The sequence below is a fragment of the Sceloporus occidentalis genome, unplaced genomic scaffold, assembly GCF_023333645.1.
Source record: "Sceloporus occidentalis isolate IW3139 unplaced genomic scaffold, rSceOcc1.0.p SCAF_4, whole genome shotgun sequence".
Lineage (NCBI taxonomy): Eukaryota > Metazoa > Chordata > Lepidosauria > Squamata > Phrynosomatidae > Sceloporus > Sceloporus occidentalis.
Window position 1 is genome coordinate 98,147,433 of NW_028316984.1, and position 21,155 is coordinate 98,168,587.

The following is a 21,155-nucleotide window of genomic DNA, read 5'->3' on the forward strand; positions in this document are numbered from 1 at the left end:
GCTCATAAACACTTCTTGAATAAACTGCCTTCAGCCTACGCACAGATATGCCCATGTAAATAATCTCCTTTGCTATTATTTTTCTCTTATTTACACAATAATGCTCTTTTGAGACTTATTAAAATGGATAAGCAGAAAAGCCCACAGGCGCCTATTTAAATCATACATTAACTTCAAAGCAAACTACATTTTCATTCACATTTGATAATTTTAACTCACAGACACATTTTACATATGCTTTAAATTTTTATTATCATGAGTTTTGGTTAACCTTGAGAAGCTACTTAATAAATGAAGAACCAAAGTGTTCCACAGTTGACTGTGCTGGTTTTGAACCAATGTTGTCTGCTGACCAAAGACCAGCAGCACCACTTCTTCCCATGGATTTAATGCAGGAATAGATATGTTCCAAGGGTCAGAGGAGAATCTTCGGCTCCACAAACCATGGACCTTACCGCATTGCCCTCTGGGACGTGATGGGGACATGATGAAAGGGAGCGGGATGAGAACAGAATGGGTGCTACCGCCACCAAAGTTCCCATCGTATTCCAGATCATCCCAGAGGAGGCGATTTTCAGGAATGCTTCTAAACAGTTCTTGAAAATCGCCTCCTCTGGGACGGATCTGGAATGCAATGAAAACTTCCGGCGGCATCAGCAGCATTCTACTGTGTGATAGCATGGGTGATAGCACCCATTCTATTCTTATCCCGTCCCCTTTCATCACGCCCCCATCATGTCCCAGGGGGCAATGTGGTAAGGTCCCATAATAGAACATTTGACAGTAACCCAAACTATCTTTATTCAGGAACTGGAACTCCCTTTCAGTTGTTTTCTTTTTGGGAGGGCAGCATTTTAAGGTCCAAAAAGTCCCTCCATGTGTATTTTTGATGAAACTACACCTTCACATGGGTGCCCTGGGACAACCAGGAGAGCATGTTGCAAGGAAACCCCATAGACTACATGTGGTTACAGGCTGCATGATTCCCATCCCTGTTTAACAGTTGTATCAACCATAAAAATTAGCAGGTTGAAGCTTTTCACAGGAAGGTAATAGACATGACCACCTCCTAACAACTGATGATAATGCTCCTCTCAAAAGTGTAGGAAGAGGTGCTAATAAAGGAGAGCTAATAACTGAGACAATACTCCAATTCACTGACTTAGCTTTAATGTCACTGATCCAGTTCCAATATCATGGCCAAACCATATGTGCAAGCTGAGAGCTTCCACACTTCTCCATCCCCATATGTTCACCAGTCTCTTCCACCACTTCCTGGCTCATGGTAATCATGGCTATTTAACATCTCCATGAAACTGCTGGGAGAGATAATCCGTAGGCATGGGGGGAAGGTTATCAGTACGCTGATGACAGCCAGATATATCTCTCCATACCTCAAACTATAGCATTAGCTAAGATTGGCATCTCCCCTCTGAATGAATGTCTGGACTGAATGAGGAAAAACAGACTGAAACTGAATCCAGATAAGATGGAGGTACTTGTTGTTAGAGCCATATTCTTATTATTGTCTGAAATGGACAAATTATGGCTGAAGATAGATGACTAGGTCATAGGGTTTTCTAGCTTGTGATTGACTGGCATTGCCATACACATCCACAGAGGTTTTTTGCCACATGCTCCAAAATTCATCATGTACATGGAAAGTATCTTATGAACAATTTATGCAAAGAAGTCTTCCCTAACCTAGCAGCCTAACTATGTGTTGGCACCAGATTGTGAGAGGCTGTTACAGAGTTTCATGATTACAGATCTGACTTTTCAAGAATATCTTGTCTTCCTGTTTTTTTTCATGCAGTTTCAAAATTCAGCTGTTCTGGACATTACATTTTTACTGAATTATGTACCTCCCAATGTCATGTGATTTTCAATTTTCAATGTGAGTGATTTTTAAGATAAAAAATTGTGAAGGGTATTTTGGTATCTGTGTGTCATGTGAGTCCCATTAATTCTACTTTTCATTGTGCTCACTTTATATTTATTTTATTTTTTATTCTTTTTTATTTTTGATTGTAGCAATGATTTTTAAAAACATGCACAGATGGCTTAGTATACTAATGCACATAATTTTTAAAAAGAAGAAATAAAATGCTATGTAGGTAAATTCTCCCATGCTTAAAGGGAATGTATGTAGATAATTCCAATTAAACAAACTATCAGCCGATTTTAACTATCTGAATAAGCATTCGGCCAACACTATCCATTATAAAATGGTTTTATAAATTTTTTTTACAAACAGAACTCCTCCTCAAAGAAGGCCAAAATACTGAAAATATTATATGACTATTTGTAATCCAGGGCAAACACCACCATTTAAACACAGCATGTACCAAATGAACCTCCTAGTTCTTTAAACAAAGAACTAGGAAATGGTGACAAAACACTGCAGCAACCCATGGAGTGAAAGGTAGATCTCAAGCTTCACTCCATGGCAACAGTAACAGCCAGTACACTTGGGAAGGAGACACAACAAATACTGAATAATAGCCATCAGCATCAGTCATCTGTACCACAGGACTTGAGCACACACTGAAGAATTAGCAAAATTCTCCACATAATAATCCTGTCTGTATTCATACCTTGGTTATCATTATTCACAGCAGGCCGCCAAAGTGGAACAAGACACCATGGCTTATATATCCTTCCAACATTTCACCGGGATGAAAACCAGGACACATACGTCCAAACAACAGAGAGTATGGTCAAGATAGTAAGCGTTATTAATGAAGAAGAACACACAGATTAGGAGAGCCTGAAGCAGTTCACTTTTGCCTAAGCCTACTGGAGAAGGGCAAGACTTCACCCCATTCTTCTCTCTTTTCCTGCTGAGTTAATTGTATGCAAAACTACTTTTGCACCTTAAACTCAGTTTGCAGCAACTAAAGTAAGCTGAAGATGAAGGGGGGAAATGGGAAGAAGGAGAAAAACTGAGACACTTTAAAAGCATCTGAAAAAGTGGGATGACAGAGAAATGGCCAACATGGGATGGGAGTTCCAGTCCATGGATAGCTAGCCTACAGATATGGCAGGCTTATTATATTAACAGATTCATTTTAAATTCAATAGTATTTTAATATTAATCTGTGTTTTAATCTGTATTTTTTTTTAAATGATGCTGAGAGTTGCCTTTGGCCCCAGTTCTGAGAGAACAGCCAGGATATAAATCAAATCAAAACCAAATCAATCCATTCTTTTTTAACACTGGACTATGATATTATCCCCTGCCCTGCAACGGGAACATCTTAATTCAGGGTATGAACCATGCAATCCTCCACATGTTGGACTGCAACTCCCATCATCCCTAGCAGTGTGACAACAGAACTGAGACCAGGCAAAAAGTATGGATTTTTGTCCAAAATGAGTTAAACAGCAAGTTCATGTTAACAGACAATATTGTTTGAATGTTGGACAAGGACCCTGGAAGAGCAGTATTAAAATCCCTGAGCAATCATGGGAACCCACTGGGAGAACTTGGGTAAGTTTCAGCCTTAGAGGAACCTCATCTGAAGACATATTGCCAATAAAACCATAGGATAGAGTCACCATACATTGGTGTTAATTAGAAGGCATCTAGCAGCAACAATCATTCAATATTCTACATACTTTGAAAATACACTAAGATTGCACTTTAATACACCTTTGATCACAGGGCTGTCTTAATCCACATAAATAAACAAAGGCATGAGACGTTCCCAGAAAACCTCATTACCTTATTAATAGAGTTTGGCGTCTGAGGAATCTCATCCTTCAGCATGGACAAACTGTTTCCTTCCATGTCTTTCCCTGGAATACAAGAGCATAAGTAAAACTGTGAAGTTCCCTATAAAACCAAGGTCAGTAAAAAACATCATGTAAAGGGCATGCCTTACAAAGGAAACAGATACAAATGGTAGGATAAGTGAATCTTATTATGATAGGAATAAACAAGTCATATTAAGATAACCAAAAGGCACCAGATTCTATCTGATCTTGGAAGCTATGCAATGTCAACCCTGGCTATTACTTGGATGGGAGACCACCAATGAATACTACATGCTGTATTATTATTATTATTATTATTATTATTATTAAACTTTATTTCTAAAGCACTGTAATTATACACAGTACTGTACAAAGTAGGGTATATTTCAGAAGAAGAAACTGGCCAAACCACCTTTGAGTATTCCTTGCCTAATGAAACCCTATGAAATTCATGGGGTCGCCATAAGTCAGCAAGTAACTTGATGTCACACACACATACACTATCAATAATGGTTCTAAATAGCTACTAACATAAACAGTTATGCACTTTGTATTATTTGGAACATGGAACAGTTGCCACTGATGGCTTTGGACTAAGGTCTAACTCAAACATGTAAGCTCATCCATTCTCTACATCTGATGAACGGCTGATGAATGAGTGAACATATGCCACTAAAAAGTACAGCATCAGATAGGTCTCCAGATGTCTGCAACATGCCACCTTTCATCACCTCAGCTAAGTTGGCCAGGGCTGCTGGGAGTTGTAGCCCAACAACATCTGAAGGGACACATTATTCCCATCCTGAATTAGAATACTGCAACCAGGAATGTTCTGTGCTCTTATGGACTGTGATGGACCATTCACATATGATTTGTAGGTTTTAAGAGAAGAACATACAAATGTGTTAAGCAGCTCTCATTCCTATGCACACTGATTTCTGATGAAGGAGTAACAACCTGTTTTTTGAAAGCATATTTTTGCTCCCTTGGAGGGCTGTTCTGTGAATAACATGCTCTCTGCCTCTCTCATCAATCAGTCTCACTTCATGCATGGAATAAGAATCAGTTCTGCCTCTCAAGTTGTCTTTATGAAGAGACAAACCTATACAGATTTGGTTTATGAACTGAGAGGACTGATACCATAAAACTTGATCACCTCTGCCTTAGGCTGAGATCCTTGGCAAACAGAGAGGAGTAAGGCCCATGGAGGCCAATGGAGCAAGTAGATGTAGGATTATCCTATATCTTTATCCTTGCCCCGTCACACTCAAATGCATCTTAATTCTAGGCATTTGCACAGTAGTGTTTACATGGGCAGATGATTAATGAATGAATCCCTCTCCCTTTCCTCATGTGTTCATTTCACTGAAAGAGAACATATGGTCCAGCCTGTCAATTAGTTTTAATGGGAATCCACAAGACTGATTCACGGTTCACAAATATGCAGATTTACTCTCTCAACATTTTTTTGAAGTTACACCACCACCTGATTATGATTTATGCTTCCAAAGAGAAAGAGCTGACATCCAAGGCAGTCTCTTCCTCCCCCCGCCCCAAAAAAAATCTGTACATTAGTTTCTGCCTCTGCATTTGAAACATCAGGAGTATTTTCTCACCGTTTTTCTTTTCCGTACTAATACCCTGATGCAATAAATACATTTACTTGGAAGGCAGTTCCAATGATTTCAATAGGATTGGTAGCCAAGGCAATATATGTTGCAGTGCAGTCCAAATATCACTCAGCAACATTCATGTCTAATATCTTTTGTTGATTAGCATTTAGCCTAAAGGTTATACAGTCTCCTTACATTCTGCATTAATTATACTAGGTAATTCATCAGAGTCACTGATGACTCTGGAAAAAACAAACAAACACAAGTAGCCATAACAGTCACAAGGGAAAGAACACACCACGCAAATTCATATTACTGCTATGTTTTCATTTGGAAAAACATAAGGGCACAAAAATCTATGCAAACATTCAAGATCTCATCCCCAGGCAAGATGTTATAAAATATAGAGGACTGACCAGAAATACATGGGAACAAGGGGAGCTTGATTTGATTTCTTTTAAATAGCAGCTGCTTATTTTACATGCTGTAAAATGTTCCTTTATTATGCTCCCTTTCTCCATTTAGTTCACTTCTTTACTGCTAAGCAATCATTTTGAATGACACCCGATGGAGCATTACCAGCCTCTGAATCATGAAGTCAGCTATGTACATCACTTTCAAAAAACACGATGATGATATAATAATAATAATAATAATAATAATAATAAAAAAATGTATTTATGTTTCCCCGCCTCTCCCGGTGGATCAAAGTAGGGTTACAGACTAAATAACAGCACACAGTGTTTACATCAAAATTCAATTAAAAGCAGCTAAAAACAATAAAATATCCAACATCAGACAATAGCATCAACAAGCAAGACAGGGGTCATACACAGACGGGGACATATCATTCATATCATATCAGGGGGGGTATTCATATCAGGTGGGGTATGCTCGGCTAAAAAGCTCGGTTTTAACTGCTTTTCTAAATGTCTCTAGCGAGGTCGCCGAGCGGATCTCCTCAGGAAGACTATTCCAAAATCTCGGAGCCGTTGATGAGAATGCTCTTTGTGAAGTAGCAACATATTTAAAGGTTGCTATTTCCAATAGGTTCTTACCCGATGTTCTAAGAGTGTGGGGCGGATTTTATATAGGGAGATGTGGTCCCGTAAGTAACTCGGGCCCAAGCCATGTAGGGCTTTATAGGTAATAACCAACACCTTGTACTTGAAAGCAAATAGGGAGCCTGTGAAGATCTTTTAAGATAGGTGTTATATGGCCGAACCTTGATGAGCTGGTGACCAATCTGGCTGCCATATTTTGCACTAACTGAAGCTTCCGAGCTTGGTACAAGGGTAGCCCCATGTAAAGCGCATTACAGAAATTTAGATGAGAGGTTACCAGAGTGTGTACCACCGTTTCAAGGTCCCTTCGGTCTAGGTAGGGTCGCAGTTGGCGTATCAACTGAAGTTGATAGCAAGCACTTCTGGCCATCGCATCTACCTGAGATGTCAATTGCAGGGACGAGTCCAGAAGTATTCCTAAACTGCGAACTTCGTCCTTCAGGGGAAGTGTGACCCCATCCAGGACAGGTTGGCAAATTTCCTTCCTTAGACCCGAGGAACCTATCACAAGTACTTCCGTTTTCTCTGGATTCAGTCTGAGTTTGTTTTCCCTCATCCAGCCCATTACCGACTCCAGCCAGGCATTCAGAGGTTAGTCCCTGTATCAGTTGGAGTATACTCACCACCCACCATAATAAAGGAAAGAGAAAGAAGGGAGATACTTGGCCTTTATCAGGGAAGTTATTAAGCAGAGGCCCCTTTACACTACATAGCTATAGTGCTATGACTCCTTTTTAACTGTCATATACAGGAACATCTTAGTTCAGAAATCCAGGCTTCAGCAGTGAAAACTCAGAAAATCTTTCTTTAGAAAACTATAGATGTTCTGCATAGATGCTTGTTGTCAGAATATACTAGCAAGAATTAGCAAAGCATAGTTAAAGCATCCATAATTTCAAATCTTAGGCAGGCAACTTTTCATCTATTGTAATAGCAAAACATTCTTTTCCCTCCCCTTCCCCATGGGAGCCCCACTTCCTTCTCTCACTCCAAATGTTCTCAGGAGACTGATCTTGGATCCTCCTAACACAACCTCAACTCCTTTCCCATCTGATCATTAACCAAAAAGAAATGTGGTCAAGAGGTTTATCCATTAACACACTACTACATGTTCCATCATTTGACAAAGGTACTAAATAACACAATGCAGGCTAGCAAATAACAAGCAAGTGAAGCTATAGTCATATAGCCCAAACATTCTAAATCATGGCAGGCTAACTGAAGATTTGGCTTCAGACATTAACCTGCAATGAAAACATCTCATGGAACTGTGGGATATGAAGTTTAGGAAGTATGCAAAATTCCCTGCTACGGAGCTCCTCTGCTGCCTCTGAACAAACTACAAACCTCAGGATTTCACAAGATGTAGCCAGGGCAATTAAAGTGTACTCATAATGCTATAACAGTATAGCACCCTTTTTACTCCCTAAATCAGGGTGGGAACAGTGTGGTCCTTCAATTTTTGTTGGACTAAAATTCCCAGCCTTCCTTTCCATTGGCTATGCTGACTAGGGTGTTGGGAGTTGCAGTCCAACAAAATATGGAGTGCTGCATGATTTCCACCACTGTCCCAGATGTGGGCTTGATGTCTATGGTTATAAACCATGCATACTCAGTGGGGCTTACAGTTGAGTATACATGCACAGGACTTGTCTGCAAACAATAGGCGGAAAAGATAGGGATCAGAATCAGGCCTCAAAACTGCAACTTGAAAGGAAGGGGCAAATAAAGAATCATTGGCCCTGTCCAGATGGGCCCTTTGCAGCGCGTCCACGACGTTCTAGGGTTGCCTCGGGGCGGCATGTGCACACGCCCCGCAACCCTAGCATGTCATGCACATGCCGCCGTTACGCAGCACCTTACAGATGGCGTGTGTAACGGTTACGTTGCAGCTGTGCAGCCTCCAAATGCTTTGCGCCGCTGCAAAAACAAGCCACTTTTTAAGCTCCTTTTTTCCTGCGCAGCAGCGCCGTGCAATTTGTATGCTGTGGTGCTCCTGCGCAGGAAAGAGAGGCGCTGAGGAGGCACCTCTTTTTGGTGGTCTGTATCCCACCATAGTTTCCAACTCATGATATCTCTGTACCAGGTAAATTTATTTTATCTATTACTGTTTTTCAGTTTATCAGGCCTCCCAAAGTGGTACTATATATTATGTATTTCTGCTAAAGAAACAAAGCTTTGGTCTAAGATGAAAGACAGCCTTACATGCTAGCTGTGTAATGAATAAAATATATTAACAGGTACTAACCACTATACAGCCACCAGATTTTTTATATAAGCCCAGCTAGTATGCACTGAACATCAAACACGTGGGTAATGCATCTAGTTGAGAAATTATCTGCAGCATTAAATCTCCTTGGTATACTTTTTGTTCTGTCTTAGTAACAGAGAACTAGGAAAAGCACATTAGAAAACCAATGAACTAAAATGGAAACCATAGCCATCCTTTGGTCTTGCTTTAAAAGATGCCCCATACATTACCTTTAACCTTTCCATTTCTTTCCCTCAGAATTTTTTTCAAATTGTTTTTAAAAAGACTAAAAATGCATCGAGGCACCTGCTCACTGCCAAAGTGCCAAATTGCCAAGTGCTAAAAATACCAGGGCTCCCATACCTTTAACTATTGGGTAGAACTAGAGATATGAAGGCTCAGAAAAAAAAACCCTGAAAAAAACTAAGGAAAAACCCCTCTTTTTCCCATGACTTCAACATTTGCAGAAATTTTAAATCCCTGGGTAGAACAAAGAATTCAGTAAGTGAAAATCTCTTACCTTTCCATAACAGACTGAAGCACACAACTCTGCATGGTACAAAAGCCCATCATCCCTTACATCTGGGCTCCCTGTTTACTTAAGTTATCAGCTCCACCTACTCTTTGTTACCTCCCTCTCCTCTTCTAGACTGCCTTTAAAGACAGGAAAGTAACGCCTGAAATTTCTTCCAGTATGAAGTTGCAGCCTGTTTTATCAAAGACATGAAAATGCTAGAAAGAAAAGCGTTGTCAGCCCTGAATTCATACCATTTAGCCAAGGGCAGGTAACATGTCTTTAAATTAATTGCATGTTAAATAATATAAAATATGAATGGGAGAAGAGAAAAGTAGAACCATGTTCACAGCTTACTAAATCCCCTTATCCATCATTTCCCCTTCCATTATGTTTACTCAGCTCAATGAGAATATGAAAAGTCCTCTTTAGACAAGGAGAGTTAACAGTTCTGGTTGTTGTGAAAAGGCAGCAAAGCCTAAGTGATTTTAATGTTTTGCTATTTTAATTTACCTGTCAGATATGGAGAAAGACAGTTTTACAATTTCCTACCTCAAGTTATTTCTTCAAAAGTAACTTGATTGGATTTGGGTACTATGCACCTTGATTAGGGTGGGGCTCATGGAACCTCAGGCAGCAAAATTTGTTGGGCCAACCCTGATGAAACTGTTAGTTCTACTCATAGGAATCAGGCTGGGATTACATCTGGAACAGCACAAAGATGGGAGCTGCTGCTGATACAATGGAAACTATAGTACTGGAGAAATTAAGGTTCCCTTCATGCTGTATGATTATGGCATTATGATTGCAGGGTGACCAGATGTCCTAAATGCAAAGGAGGACAAGGCACTGAAAAATGTAGGGCCTTCAAGAAACATGTAATACATAACCATATAAAAGCTAAAAACACTCAGTATAAATATAAATGCATGCTTCTTAGGCTAAAAATGGAGCACATTTTGAAATTCTTCCCAGACAAAAGGTTGAATTCTAGGACATGTCTGGGAAAAGTTGGATGTCTGGTCACCCTGATCCTATAAAATCCTGGGATTGGCAGTTTAAAGAGGGGCATTTCAAATTCTCAGCCAGAAAGTTCCTCTAGTGCCTCATCAAACTATATATCCCAGAATTCCATACAAAGCAGCCATAGCAGTTGAATTGGAACCACAGTGCTATAATGATGCAGTGTGAAAGGAACCTTATGAATTTCTGAACCCTTAAATATTAATCGACCACAGTAATATATCTACAAGGGATTCTTGTTTGTTGTTAGCCATTTCGATTATAACATATGAAACTATGTTATACCAGCACAGAATGTTAGTAGAGAGCTGCCAATTGCTCGTTTTGGTTGTGTATTGGTGAACCTCCCATACATCTCTTTTATTTATATTTTGTTTATTAAAATATTTATTTCCCACCCTTTATCTGAAGATTGCATGGCAGCTTTCCATAAGATCAATTTAAAACAATAAATTACAAAAGGTTAAAAGATTTAAAATATAATATACAGTTTTTCAATTTAAAAACAGACAGGTGTTTGTTTTTTGAAGGGGCCGAGTAGTAGTGAGAACAAGCTTTAAGCTTGCAGATCAACACAGTAGCAAATCCCACTAAACAGAGTGGAATTTACTTCATATATATGTATATATATCTCAAATCTCTCACATCCCATAGGGCCACATCACACATCTGGTTCAGCATAGGAGGATTGCTTCCAGAACTGGAAGTGACAAAAAGTCACTTCTGATTTTTAAAAGAGGGCCAGCATGGTTTATTGTTTTGAGCGTTGGACACTGGGAGACTAAGATTTGAATCTTGACTTGGCCATGAAACCCACAGGATGACCTTAGGCAAGTCACACTCTCTCAGCCTCAGATATAGCAATGGTAAAGCCCCTCTGAAGCAACTTGTCAAGAAAACCCCTCAATAGGGTTGCCTTATGTCAGAAATGACTTGAAGGCACACAACAACAACAAAACCCAGTCTGAAAACAGGTGGGGGTGGGGTTTCCCAAAAACATGCCAAAATTAAGGCCATGGTTCCTAGTGGGCATGAGGCCTTTTAAAATAAAAAATAAAAACAAAAACTGGGAATGTCGAGGATGTAGCTGGCATGGGGTTGCATGTATGTAGTCCAGGGGCTACAAAACCAGATTGAGCCTCCCCTCCCTCTTTTGATGTGCTGTCAATTTATTATTATACGATTAGTTGCTTTTTTATGCTCCTGGATTTCTGTTTTGAAAATTATTTGTAACCTTTTCTCTTTTTTAAATGTGATGATTTTTAAATAGTTTGGGCATTGCCTTGATTTCTTTTGAAGAGTAGGATATAGTTACAACACACAAGAAGATGGAAACAGGGAAGTCTCTCTTTCCTATTTCCCCAATACCAATGAATTCGACTTAGTACTCATATGACAAAACTACATGTGTTTGGACTTTCCCCAATCAAACAAACAAACAAACAAACAAACAAACAAACAAACAAACATGTAAAAGCACCTTGGCAGGGGTGTAGAATCCATCAGGGCAGAAGTGGAGCAAGGCAAATAGAGTTAGCCTTTTTTTCTGTATACTGCTTTTCACAGTTCCACCTTTATCAGAAACTTGAATGTGTATCATAGACACACACACACAGGGCCCTCTCCTTATGCGGGGGATCTAGATCCCCCCATGTAAGGGAAAATCCGCCTATGCTCGCGCCATTGTTGTTCTCCCTGAAGGAAGGTGCGTAAAATGCATCCGCTTGTGGTGCAGGCGCCCTGTATATATACACACACAGAGAGAGACACAGACACGGAGTGAGAGACCTAGGATGCATTTACACTGCAGTATTAATGTAGTTTGACACCACTTGAACTGCCTTGGCTCAATGCTATGGAATCCTAGGATTTGCAGTTTAGTGAGATATTTAGCCTTCTCTGTCAGAGAACAGCAGTGCCACAATAAACTAGAAATCCTAGAATTTCATAGCATTGAGCCATGACAGTTAAAGCGGTGTCAAACTGCATTAATTCTGCAGTGTGGCAGCAGCCTCAGAGAGAAGGGGGAGTGATTCCCAAACAAATTTATTTTGAGCATCTGAAGAAGGCAGAGGCCAAAACGTTTTGATAACATATTTATAAAGTTGTGCTTGTTAATCATGCCAATAAATATATATTTGATTTAACTGCATCCTCCTGAGATCCAGAACAGGGTTGTCAGAAGCAATGCTTGTTTGCTTTAAATCACTCCCCAATGTATTTTCCTCATGGGACAAATATGCATAATCATCACTAGTTAAATGTTGTGTGGTGTGAGAAGATCACATCCACAACCAGTGCTGTGGTCCTGATCAGTTTTTCCCCCCTTCTCAGCAAATCCTACCAACCTTTCTAAAGACAACAGGGGGGAAAATCATCCATTTCCCAATATCATATCTTATTAAGATTCCAGAAGAGCCACTGTCTCTACCCTGCCATTTAGAAGGGATTAATAATACTGGACTAGTTTCAGTTCTGTTGAGAAAATCACGGAGATAATACATGTGAAACATGTGAGACAAAGCACCTTAGAAATAATGTTACATTATATGTATGGCAACAGAAGAATGAGCAACATGCTTCCTTTACTCAAAGGAGAATGGCTACATTTAAACGTTGAATGTTTTGCTTTTCAATAGTTGAAGATGTATCGGATTCTCTTCTTGCTATTTGATTTTTATTTTGGACTAGAGATGGGCAATCTCCATATTGATTCCTATGATCCCCTCCAGAGCACACCTGCTGAATTTGCCATAGTTGTAGGAAACAGAAAAGAAAAGGACATTCTTGGGATGAAAATAGTGTGGTATAGTGTGTTGAGTGTTGGAGTATGACTCTTGAGAACAGGATTTGAATCTCTGGTCAGCCAGGAAAACCTACTGGGTGACTGTGATCAAGTCACATCCTCAGAGGATGGCAATAGCAAACCCTCTCGGAAGAAACTTGCCAAGAAAACCCAAAATAGGTTCGCCTTAGGGTTGCCCTTAAGTTGGAAAGGACTGGAAGGCAAACAATATACACACAGGGTGTAGGAACCTTATTTTCAGGGCTAATAGGACTTCTTGAAATCTCTGGGAAAAACTGTAGTTACTGAAGACAAAGCATATGGAATACTTGCACCTTATTTAGTCAGCTAATAGAACTCCCCAGAAATGATACCAACCAAACTAGCCCCATTGGGATTTCTAGGATTCATCTATATGGTATTGACTGATTCCTTCAGTCTAATAATGACAGTATGCACACGCACGCACGCACGCACACTTTTCATACAAGGTTTGCAACACATGCAGTGGCCCCTAATAATACTCTGGCATTTGCCCCTATCACTATGGTGGGTATTGAGACCAGGCCTGGAATGGGGAAATGTTAGGCTTCAGTTTTGTTTATCCCATGACATCCATTAAATGTAGCCAGCTATGAAAAAACAGTGGGTGTATCCACGCTGCAAAATTAAAGCACTTCAATACCATTTTAATGGCCATGAGTCTATTCTACCTGGGATTTTTGTAGTTTGGTGACTCACCAGATATCTCTGACAGACCAGGCTGAATACCTCACCAAACTAGAAAACATCATACAGCCATAACAGTTAAAGTGGTCAGACTGCTTTATTTCTTCAGTGTGGAAGAGCTGAAAGGCTTAGGAAAGCAGGTATAGATTTACGAAACAGGATGTCCACAGTGGCATCACTAGGGTTGGCATCATCCAGTATGGCAACTCATGATGTCAACCCCCCTCACTGACCTCCTCCCATACCACACCATACACAATCCTTAAGAATACTAATGTTATTCATCAATCATAATTCCCATACGTCACTGAATGTAATGGTAATAATTGTGACATAAACAACTAGCAAAGGTAAAATTAAACTTTTAAATTATAACCATTGAGGAACACACACTGACCTGGGCTGATTGGGTAGATCTCATTATCTGCCCCAAAAAACAGATTCCGAGTCAACTTGCGAGGATCTATTTTTTGAGGAGTAGATGCGGCAGGACAGAGCGAGAACCTGCGCCGAAGAAAATTTTCTTCCTTCATGGCATGTGCTGTAGGGGTTTTCTGAAAGGAAGGAAAAAATAGCAACATTGTCAAGGTTTTTAATTCTGTTTACTTGGTTTAGCTACTTTAAACCAACCTGCTCCTAAATGGTGTGCTTGGTTTTCAACATGGCTGTGGCAAAACAAACAATCTTTAGTGTTAAGTTATGTGTTACTGCTAATTCCAGCAAATAAACACCCACACAAATACAATGTTGTTGTTTTTCCTGAATATCATGAGTGTGCTATTTATTGTAAATAATACATTATAAAATGAATTGTAATCCTTTTCAGATTAAAAAAAAACATGCTACTTCATAAATCTGATATGCCTATCAGGAAATATAGGCCTAAATCCTGCTGTTATTCTTGACTAAAGGAGAGTCATTGAATAATGGGGTTTACCTATATGTTGACTCAACATTCAGCAATATTTTTATGTCTTCCTGACTGTTACAATCCTCAAAATAAACCTTGATGAACTTATAGAATCATAAGAGTTGGAAGAGACCTCAAGGGCCATCCAGTCCATCCCCTTGCCATGCAGGAACTCACAATCAAAGCACTCCTGACAGATGGCCATCCAGCCTCTGTTTAAAAATCTCCAAAGGAGGAGACTCCACCACACTCTGAAAAAGCATGTTTCACTGCCAAACAGCTCCTACTCTCAGGAAGCTCTTCCTAAAGTTTAAGTGGGATTTTTTTCCCCCTCTACTTTGAATCCACTGAATCCAAATTCTTGCTGCCCATAGTACTAAGTGATGATTTTTGAACCGAGTTTTCAAATGTTAGTGTTCCTGCTCTGTGTTGTTTCTCTGTAAAATTTTAATATCTGGACCACAATTTTTCCTGAAAATCTTCAAGTTTGGACTTTTTTTTTTACTACTGCATTGTTCATAAAGTAATTGGAGGGGGGGGAGGGATCTGACCCAGGTGTGGTTGTGAGCTTTAACAGCAGATTGTTCAGCAAAAAATCAGCTGGGGTAAATCAGCTAGGGAGATATAGGTAAACATATCATCTACAGCATGACTGGGCAACTGAAGAGATCATGGGGGCCAAATGTTGCCCCCTATCCTTTCCAGTGGGGTGGACTCCCCCTGTAAACTGACTGGCAAACAAGTGAAAATGAATCCAAAAGTTTTGGTTTCTGTTTCTGGCATATTGGATTGTGGAGGGGAAGAGACTGAGGCTGGCTTTGTACCATTTATGGGAAGCGATCTGGGGTGGGGTCAGGGGCTTCAAATATCTGGCTGGGTCAGAAGGCTAAAAATCCCCAGTAGATTTGTCCATCTATACTGTGAAGATTAAAGCAGAACAACCCCATGTGTAAATGCATAATTGCACTGTTTGTTAACTCGAATAACATCTTTGTCTTTCTTGTATGACAGGGTATGCAACTGTGGTCCTCCAGATGTTTTTGGGCTCCAGTTTCCACAATCCAAATCACCATTAGGTATGCTAGACACAGTCTATCAATATCTGAGGGGCCAAGCTTTCATGCTGTGCATAAAGCAGAACTTGCCAGGAACACCCTCATTTACCATATTCAGTGCATAAACTAGTGCCTTGGTCAGCAGGGAGTTATTTCCCCCAGTGAAACTCAATCTCATATAAACAACCTGTTGCCTCAGAGTAGTTATTATGCAAAGAACATAGCAGTTAATAAGAACAGAGTGTTTATGATACCTGTAGTTAAGTACCACTGGGGATGTTTTGTCCATATACAAGTCCGCAGATGATGTAGCTAACTGAAGGAAACCAAAACATAATCCCTGACAGTAATACGTTAACAACACAGCACACTTGATGAATTAAAGCTCCAATTTACATCAGTAGGCTGGTTTTTGAAATCATACCTTTATTTGGGAGTGGGTGGGTTGGGGGGTTCCTTGAAATAATTACATAATTCACAATACCATATTACAACAAATCAGCTACAGATAATTAACCCAAGAAAATTCACCCAAATGTTGTGGTGGTGAACATAACAAACCAGGTAGGGAATCAAAAGCAGAGCTAGAAAATTTTTCCCAACAAATTACTTTGGTAACGAGCCTCCTCCCCCCCCAAAAAAACAACCTGCAATGCATTTATCTTTTTTGCCTGCAACATCCATGGCGGTAATTCACTACTTTCTATGGAATGGAAAGGCTGCCAGTTATTCCTCAATGAGTGTATGATGGTGCAGTGGTTACATGCTATTACTACAGCCACAACATTGTGAGTTCGATTCTAGGGCTTCAAGGTTGACTCAGCCTTCCATTCTTTTGCAGGTTGGAAAAATGAGTACCCCATACAGACTGTAAACCACATAGAGAGTGCTACATTCTTTATGAAGTGGTATAGAAATGTAAATGCTACTAGTATGTACTAGCTTAATCTGACCTCTTTCAAGCTACAGCTGCTTGTCTTTTTGCAGAATTTCCAAAGTGTAACATCTGAAATGGCCCTGGGGGGAACCAGAGAGCACCCCCCAACAGACCAGTAGCAACAGACTGAGCCAACACACTTTTTAGTAATGAGTATCTCAGCAAGTTTTCTTTCTGCAGTAAGAGCAGCATGTATATGACCTGCTGGGTGAGCAAAGTAATGAATAAAGGAACTAGCTTGCTTTATAACTTATTCCAAGTTCTGATCAAAACATCAGTGGGCAGTCCTATCAAGAACTGATGCTCTCCATGCTAATGTCAACTGAGGCATCTGTGTTATTTCAGGCACATCTGGAAGCAGCCTCAACTCAAGGCAGCCCCTCTGGGCTGCAATCATTAATTACTGAAACAATGCAACTATGTTGTATTTCCATTAAAAAGCTCTTTTTAAAAATAGTTTACATTGACATTTTGTCAAAATTACATTGACAAAGGGGATATTTATTACACTTGTGTTAATTCAAAGTTGGTATTTAAGTTACACCGAGATCCAGTGTGATGTACTGGTTTTGGTGTTGGACTACGACCCTGGGAAAAGGGTTCAAATCCCTGCTCAGCCAGGGAAGCCCACTGGGCGACCTTGGACAAGTCACACATTCTCAGCATCAGAAGAAGGCAAAAGTAAATGCCCTCTGAACAAATCTTGCCAAGAAAACCTTGCAATAGGTTCATCTTAGGGTTGCCACACTTGAAAGCACACAACAACAACAACAATTTGAGTTGCATTAATAAACTAAACCTTCTGGAGTGAGGGTGAAGCATCCCATTCATGATTTTACTCCCCCCTACCCTGGTCTTTGAGCTTGGGTGAGAAGAAAAGATCTGCATGGTTTGTGTGTTTTGTTGTTGCTGTTATGAAAACCTAATTTCTCACCTACCCACTCACTGAAAGGGAATGTGTGAGATTGAAAATACATACATACATACAGAAAAGAATAAGTCTCTTCAGTGGCAATAATACTAAGAGAGATAGGAGCAAGAGAGCACAATTAACAGAGAACCTAAGTGAAGTCTCCCCCCACGCCAGTACTTCAGCCACCAAACCCAGTAACAAAGAAATGTCAAGTTAAGCTCCCCAAACCCCCAACAGGGACTCTTAAAAAAGCAACCAGCACCCCAATCTTTCTCTTCATGATGATCACTACAATACTGTAGAGCCCACAAATGGGAGGGGGGATTACCATGTAAACAAATGCAGTGTAGCCAAAAGAATAAAAAAGGAGTTCAGCCAAGTAATATCAGCAAAACTGAAATGTGTCAAGCAGAAAGAAAACATTAATCCTCTCCTGTTTTGAAGGTCAAATCACAGCTGCCTGCATCCCGCCCACCCCAAAAAAGGAGGTAGACCATCACTGAAAATGCAAAGCAAGGTAGGCTGGACACTGTAGAAAAATGTGGAAGAAAACCCCACTCTTCCTTCTTCATATCTCCCCTAGTCCATACCCTCTTTTCCCCCTCCTCTCACTCTGCCGATTCTGCTCTCTTATGCATTTCTGTATACTAGAAGGCAGCACAGCTCTTCCCTCCTGTTCTTGTTGCTCTTGTTGCCTTTCAAAGTTGCTACCACCCGACAGGGGTGAAAAACTCTGGCAAAGACAATAGGAAAGGTAGTGAATGTGGCAAACGGAAGTGATATTCCCCTATATCGCTTCTGGAAAAACACCCTCAAAATGACATTAAATTTTGCTGGGAAACGAGGGAATTTACACTCTTCTTTGACTTTTTTAAAAACAAATAGCATTAACATCAACACTTTGACTCCAATCTCTGTCCTCTTGAACAATGACAAAAGTTCTTGTAGTCAGAAGCAACTTTAAGCTGTACAACAACGAGCTGATCTCTGCTTTTCTTCACTACCAAAACACTACTTTCTAGGATAATATTAATATGACAATGTTTAGAAGAAGCAGCCCAAGCAGTTTAAAAGACTGTATGATGTCTACCTTCTCCACTCCATATGCAGACTCTCACCAGACCATGCTTTGAATCTTATTGGGTGGTTCAAGGCAGACTTGGTCCTTGTGAGATACACAGATCTGTCCTCCAGCACCTTACTATTTCCTCCTTTTCCCAGAATCAGCTGGCTGAGGTGGGTGTGATAAGTCCTGAATGTCTCATATTCAGAGCATTGTCAGCTTCCCATAGACAGAACTATGTGTAGTTTGCACACCCATAATTTAAGTGCACAAGCATGGAATCTGGTATGCAGTATTAATCTAGCCACCATTCTTTGCTGATCCTTATGACTGAGTAAAATGGCTTGGAAATCTGTAGAAAACAACAGAATGGTTAACAAGGTGGAGTGAAAATAAAACAAAATATCACTGCTGCACTGGTGCATGAAAGTGCAAACCACACTGAATCCATAGCCTCAAAATCACTGTGTAGAACACATGAGCATGCAAACCATGGATGGAGCAGTACTGCATCCCCTTTTTAACAGAGGTGTGCTACAAACAGCTTCTTGACTGACTGTTGAACCGAGTTTGTCAGGTTATGGCCCTCCAGATGGTGGACTCAATTCCCAGCATTTTTTATAATTGCCTATGTTGGCTACATCTGATTGAAGTTGCAGTCCAACAACATCTGGGTTACAATTTGTCCAACCCCTTTTAGACAATAGGCAATAGTTGTCAACTATGCCACACTAGAACAAAGTAATCTTAACCCGGGTCCAGGTTTGGAGATTTGTCCACCTGTCCTGAATGGGGTCACGCTTCCCCTGAAGGACTCTGTTCACAGTCTGGGGGTGCTCTTGGACTCGTCGCTCCACCTTACATCTCAGGTGGATGCGACGGTCAGGAGTACCTGATACGCCAGCTGCGACCCTACCTGGACCGGGGGGACCTTGAAACGATGGTACACGCTCTGGTAACCTCTCGGTTGGATTTCTGTAATGCGCTCTACATGGGGCAACCCTTGTACCAAACCCGGAAGCTTCAGTTAGTGCAGAACATGGCAGCCAGACTGGTCACTGGATGTTCTAGGTCCAGCCATATAACACCTGTTCTGCGAGATCTACACTGGCTGCCTATTTGCTTCCGGGCACAATACAAGGTGTTGGTTATAACCTATAAAGCCCAAAATGGCTTGGGCCCAGGATACTTGGAGGACCGCCTCTCCCCATATAGTCCACCCTGCACACTCAGGTCAACCGGGAAGCAATTTCTGAGGGTTCCACCCTCGAAACGCTCTACAACTGCACAGAGGGCGTTTTCTCTCTCAGCCCCGCAGTTATGGAATTCGCTTCCCGAAGAGCTCCGCTCGACCCCCTCCCTCGACCAATTCAGGAAGATACTCAAAACCTTTCTCTTCGAACAAGCTTTCCCCCAGTTGTAATCGCTTTTTCTCCCCCCCTCCTTTTGCACCTGCACTTTGACTAGTTTTTGTAAGGTTTTTAATCTGGGTTTTTAATTCCTTGTTTTAATCTCTGATTTTGTTTTATATTGTATTGCTGATATTTATCGTTTGTTGCTCTATGATGTTGTAACCTGCCTTGATCTCATGGAAAGGTGGGCTAAAAATAAACGATTTATTATTTATTTATTAATGGGAACAAGCTTGTCTGTGCCATTTTGGATTGGTTCATCCAACACCATTGTAAACTCTGCTGATAGAATGTTTTACAGATTAAAAACAAGTAGCCAAAAAGGACTGTGGGACATGAGCCTTAGCAATTGAAGACAGCCAAGAAGGAGACAAAACATGACAGCAAGGTTCAGAATGTACCAGATGTGCTCAAACAGGTATATGAAGAGGCTGGAAGTCATAGGTATGGGCTGCCTGCTAGGACTGTAGTAAGAGAGAATTACAAGAATCAGTTCCTAAACTTTCCACAGCATATGTTGCATCTACAAAGGTGGAATGTGATAAAGAAAGAGATTATGTGGGCAGCTCATCCTATTAAGGAAATCTTAATAATACATTATCCCTGACGGCTGATTACCATTGTTGTAATTGAAAGTAGTCTCTTTCTTTGTGTTGTGTGCCTTCAAGTCATTTCTTGACCTGTGGAAACCCTAAGGTGAACCTATTGCAGGGCTTTCTTGGCAAGTTTCTTCAGAGGAAGGTTGTCATTGCCATCCTCTGAGGCTGAGAGAGTGTGACTTGCCCAAGGTCACCCAGTGTGTTTTCTAGGCTAAGCAAGGAATTGAACCCTCCTCTCCAGAATCATAGTCCAATGCTCAAACCACTACACCACATTGGCTCACAGTCTCTTTCTTTACTTAGATCATTTCAAGTATGTCAAAACCTCCTCTCTCATATGTTTTAGGGGTTTCAACCACTGGGATATGGAGAAAGGTCCAATTCGGTAATGCCTCAGAATACAAAGGCCCGGTACAAACGGGCCCTCAGTGACGCCCTCGTCACGTGCTAGGGTTGCCTCGGGGTGGAGCACCCATACGCCCTGCAATCCTAGCACACGATGAGGGCGTAATAATGGCAGCATCCTGT

General features: G+C 40.7%; 1 protein-coding gene across 4 annotated transcripts in view; it reads right to left on the reverse strand.

Annotated features, from left to right (window-relative positions):
* Positions 1-21,155, reverse strand: part of LOC149314394 (oxysterol-binding protein-related protein 5-like) — a 642,611-nt gene that overhangs the window by 71,511 nt on the left and 549,945 nt on the right. For all 4 annotated transcript variants that reach the window (XM_089521022.1, XM_089521020.1, XM_089521021.1 and 1 more), the window contains exons 2-3: positions 14,136-14,292; positions 3,728-3,801 (exon numbers count right to left, since the gene is read on the reverse strand). In XM_089521022.1, coding sequence (XP_089377148.1) covers positions 3,728-3,801; positions 14,136-14,271 — 210 coding nt within the window. In that variant the 5' untranslated portion in view covers positions 14,272-14,292. The remainder of the gene's footprint in view (positions 1-3,727; positions 3,802-14,135; positions 14,293-21,155) is intronic.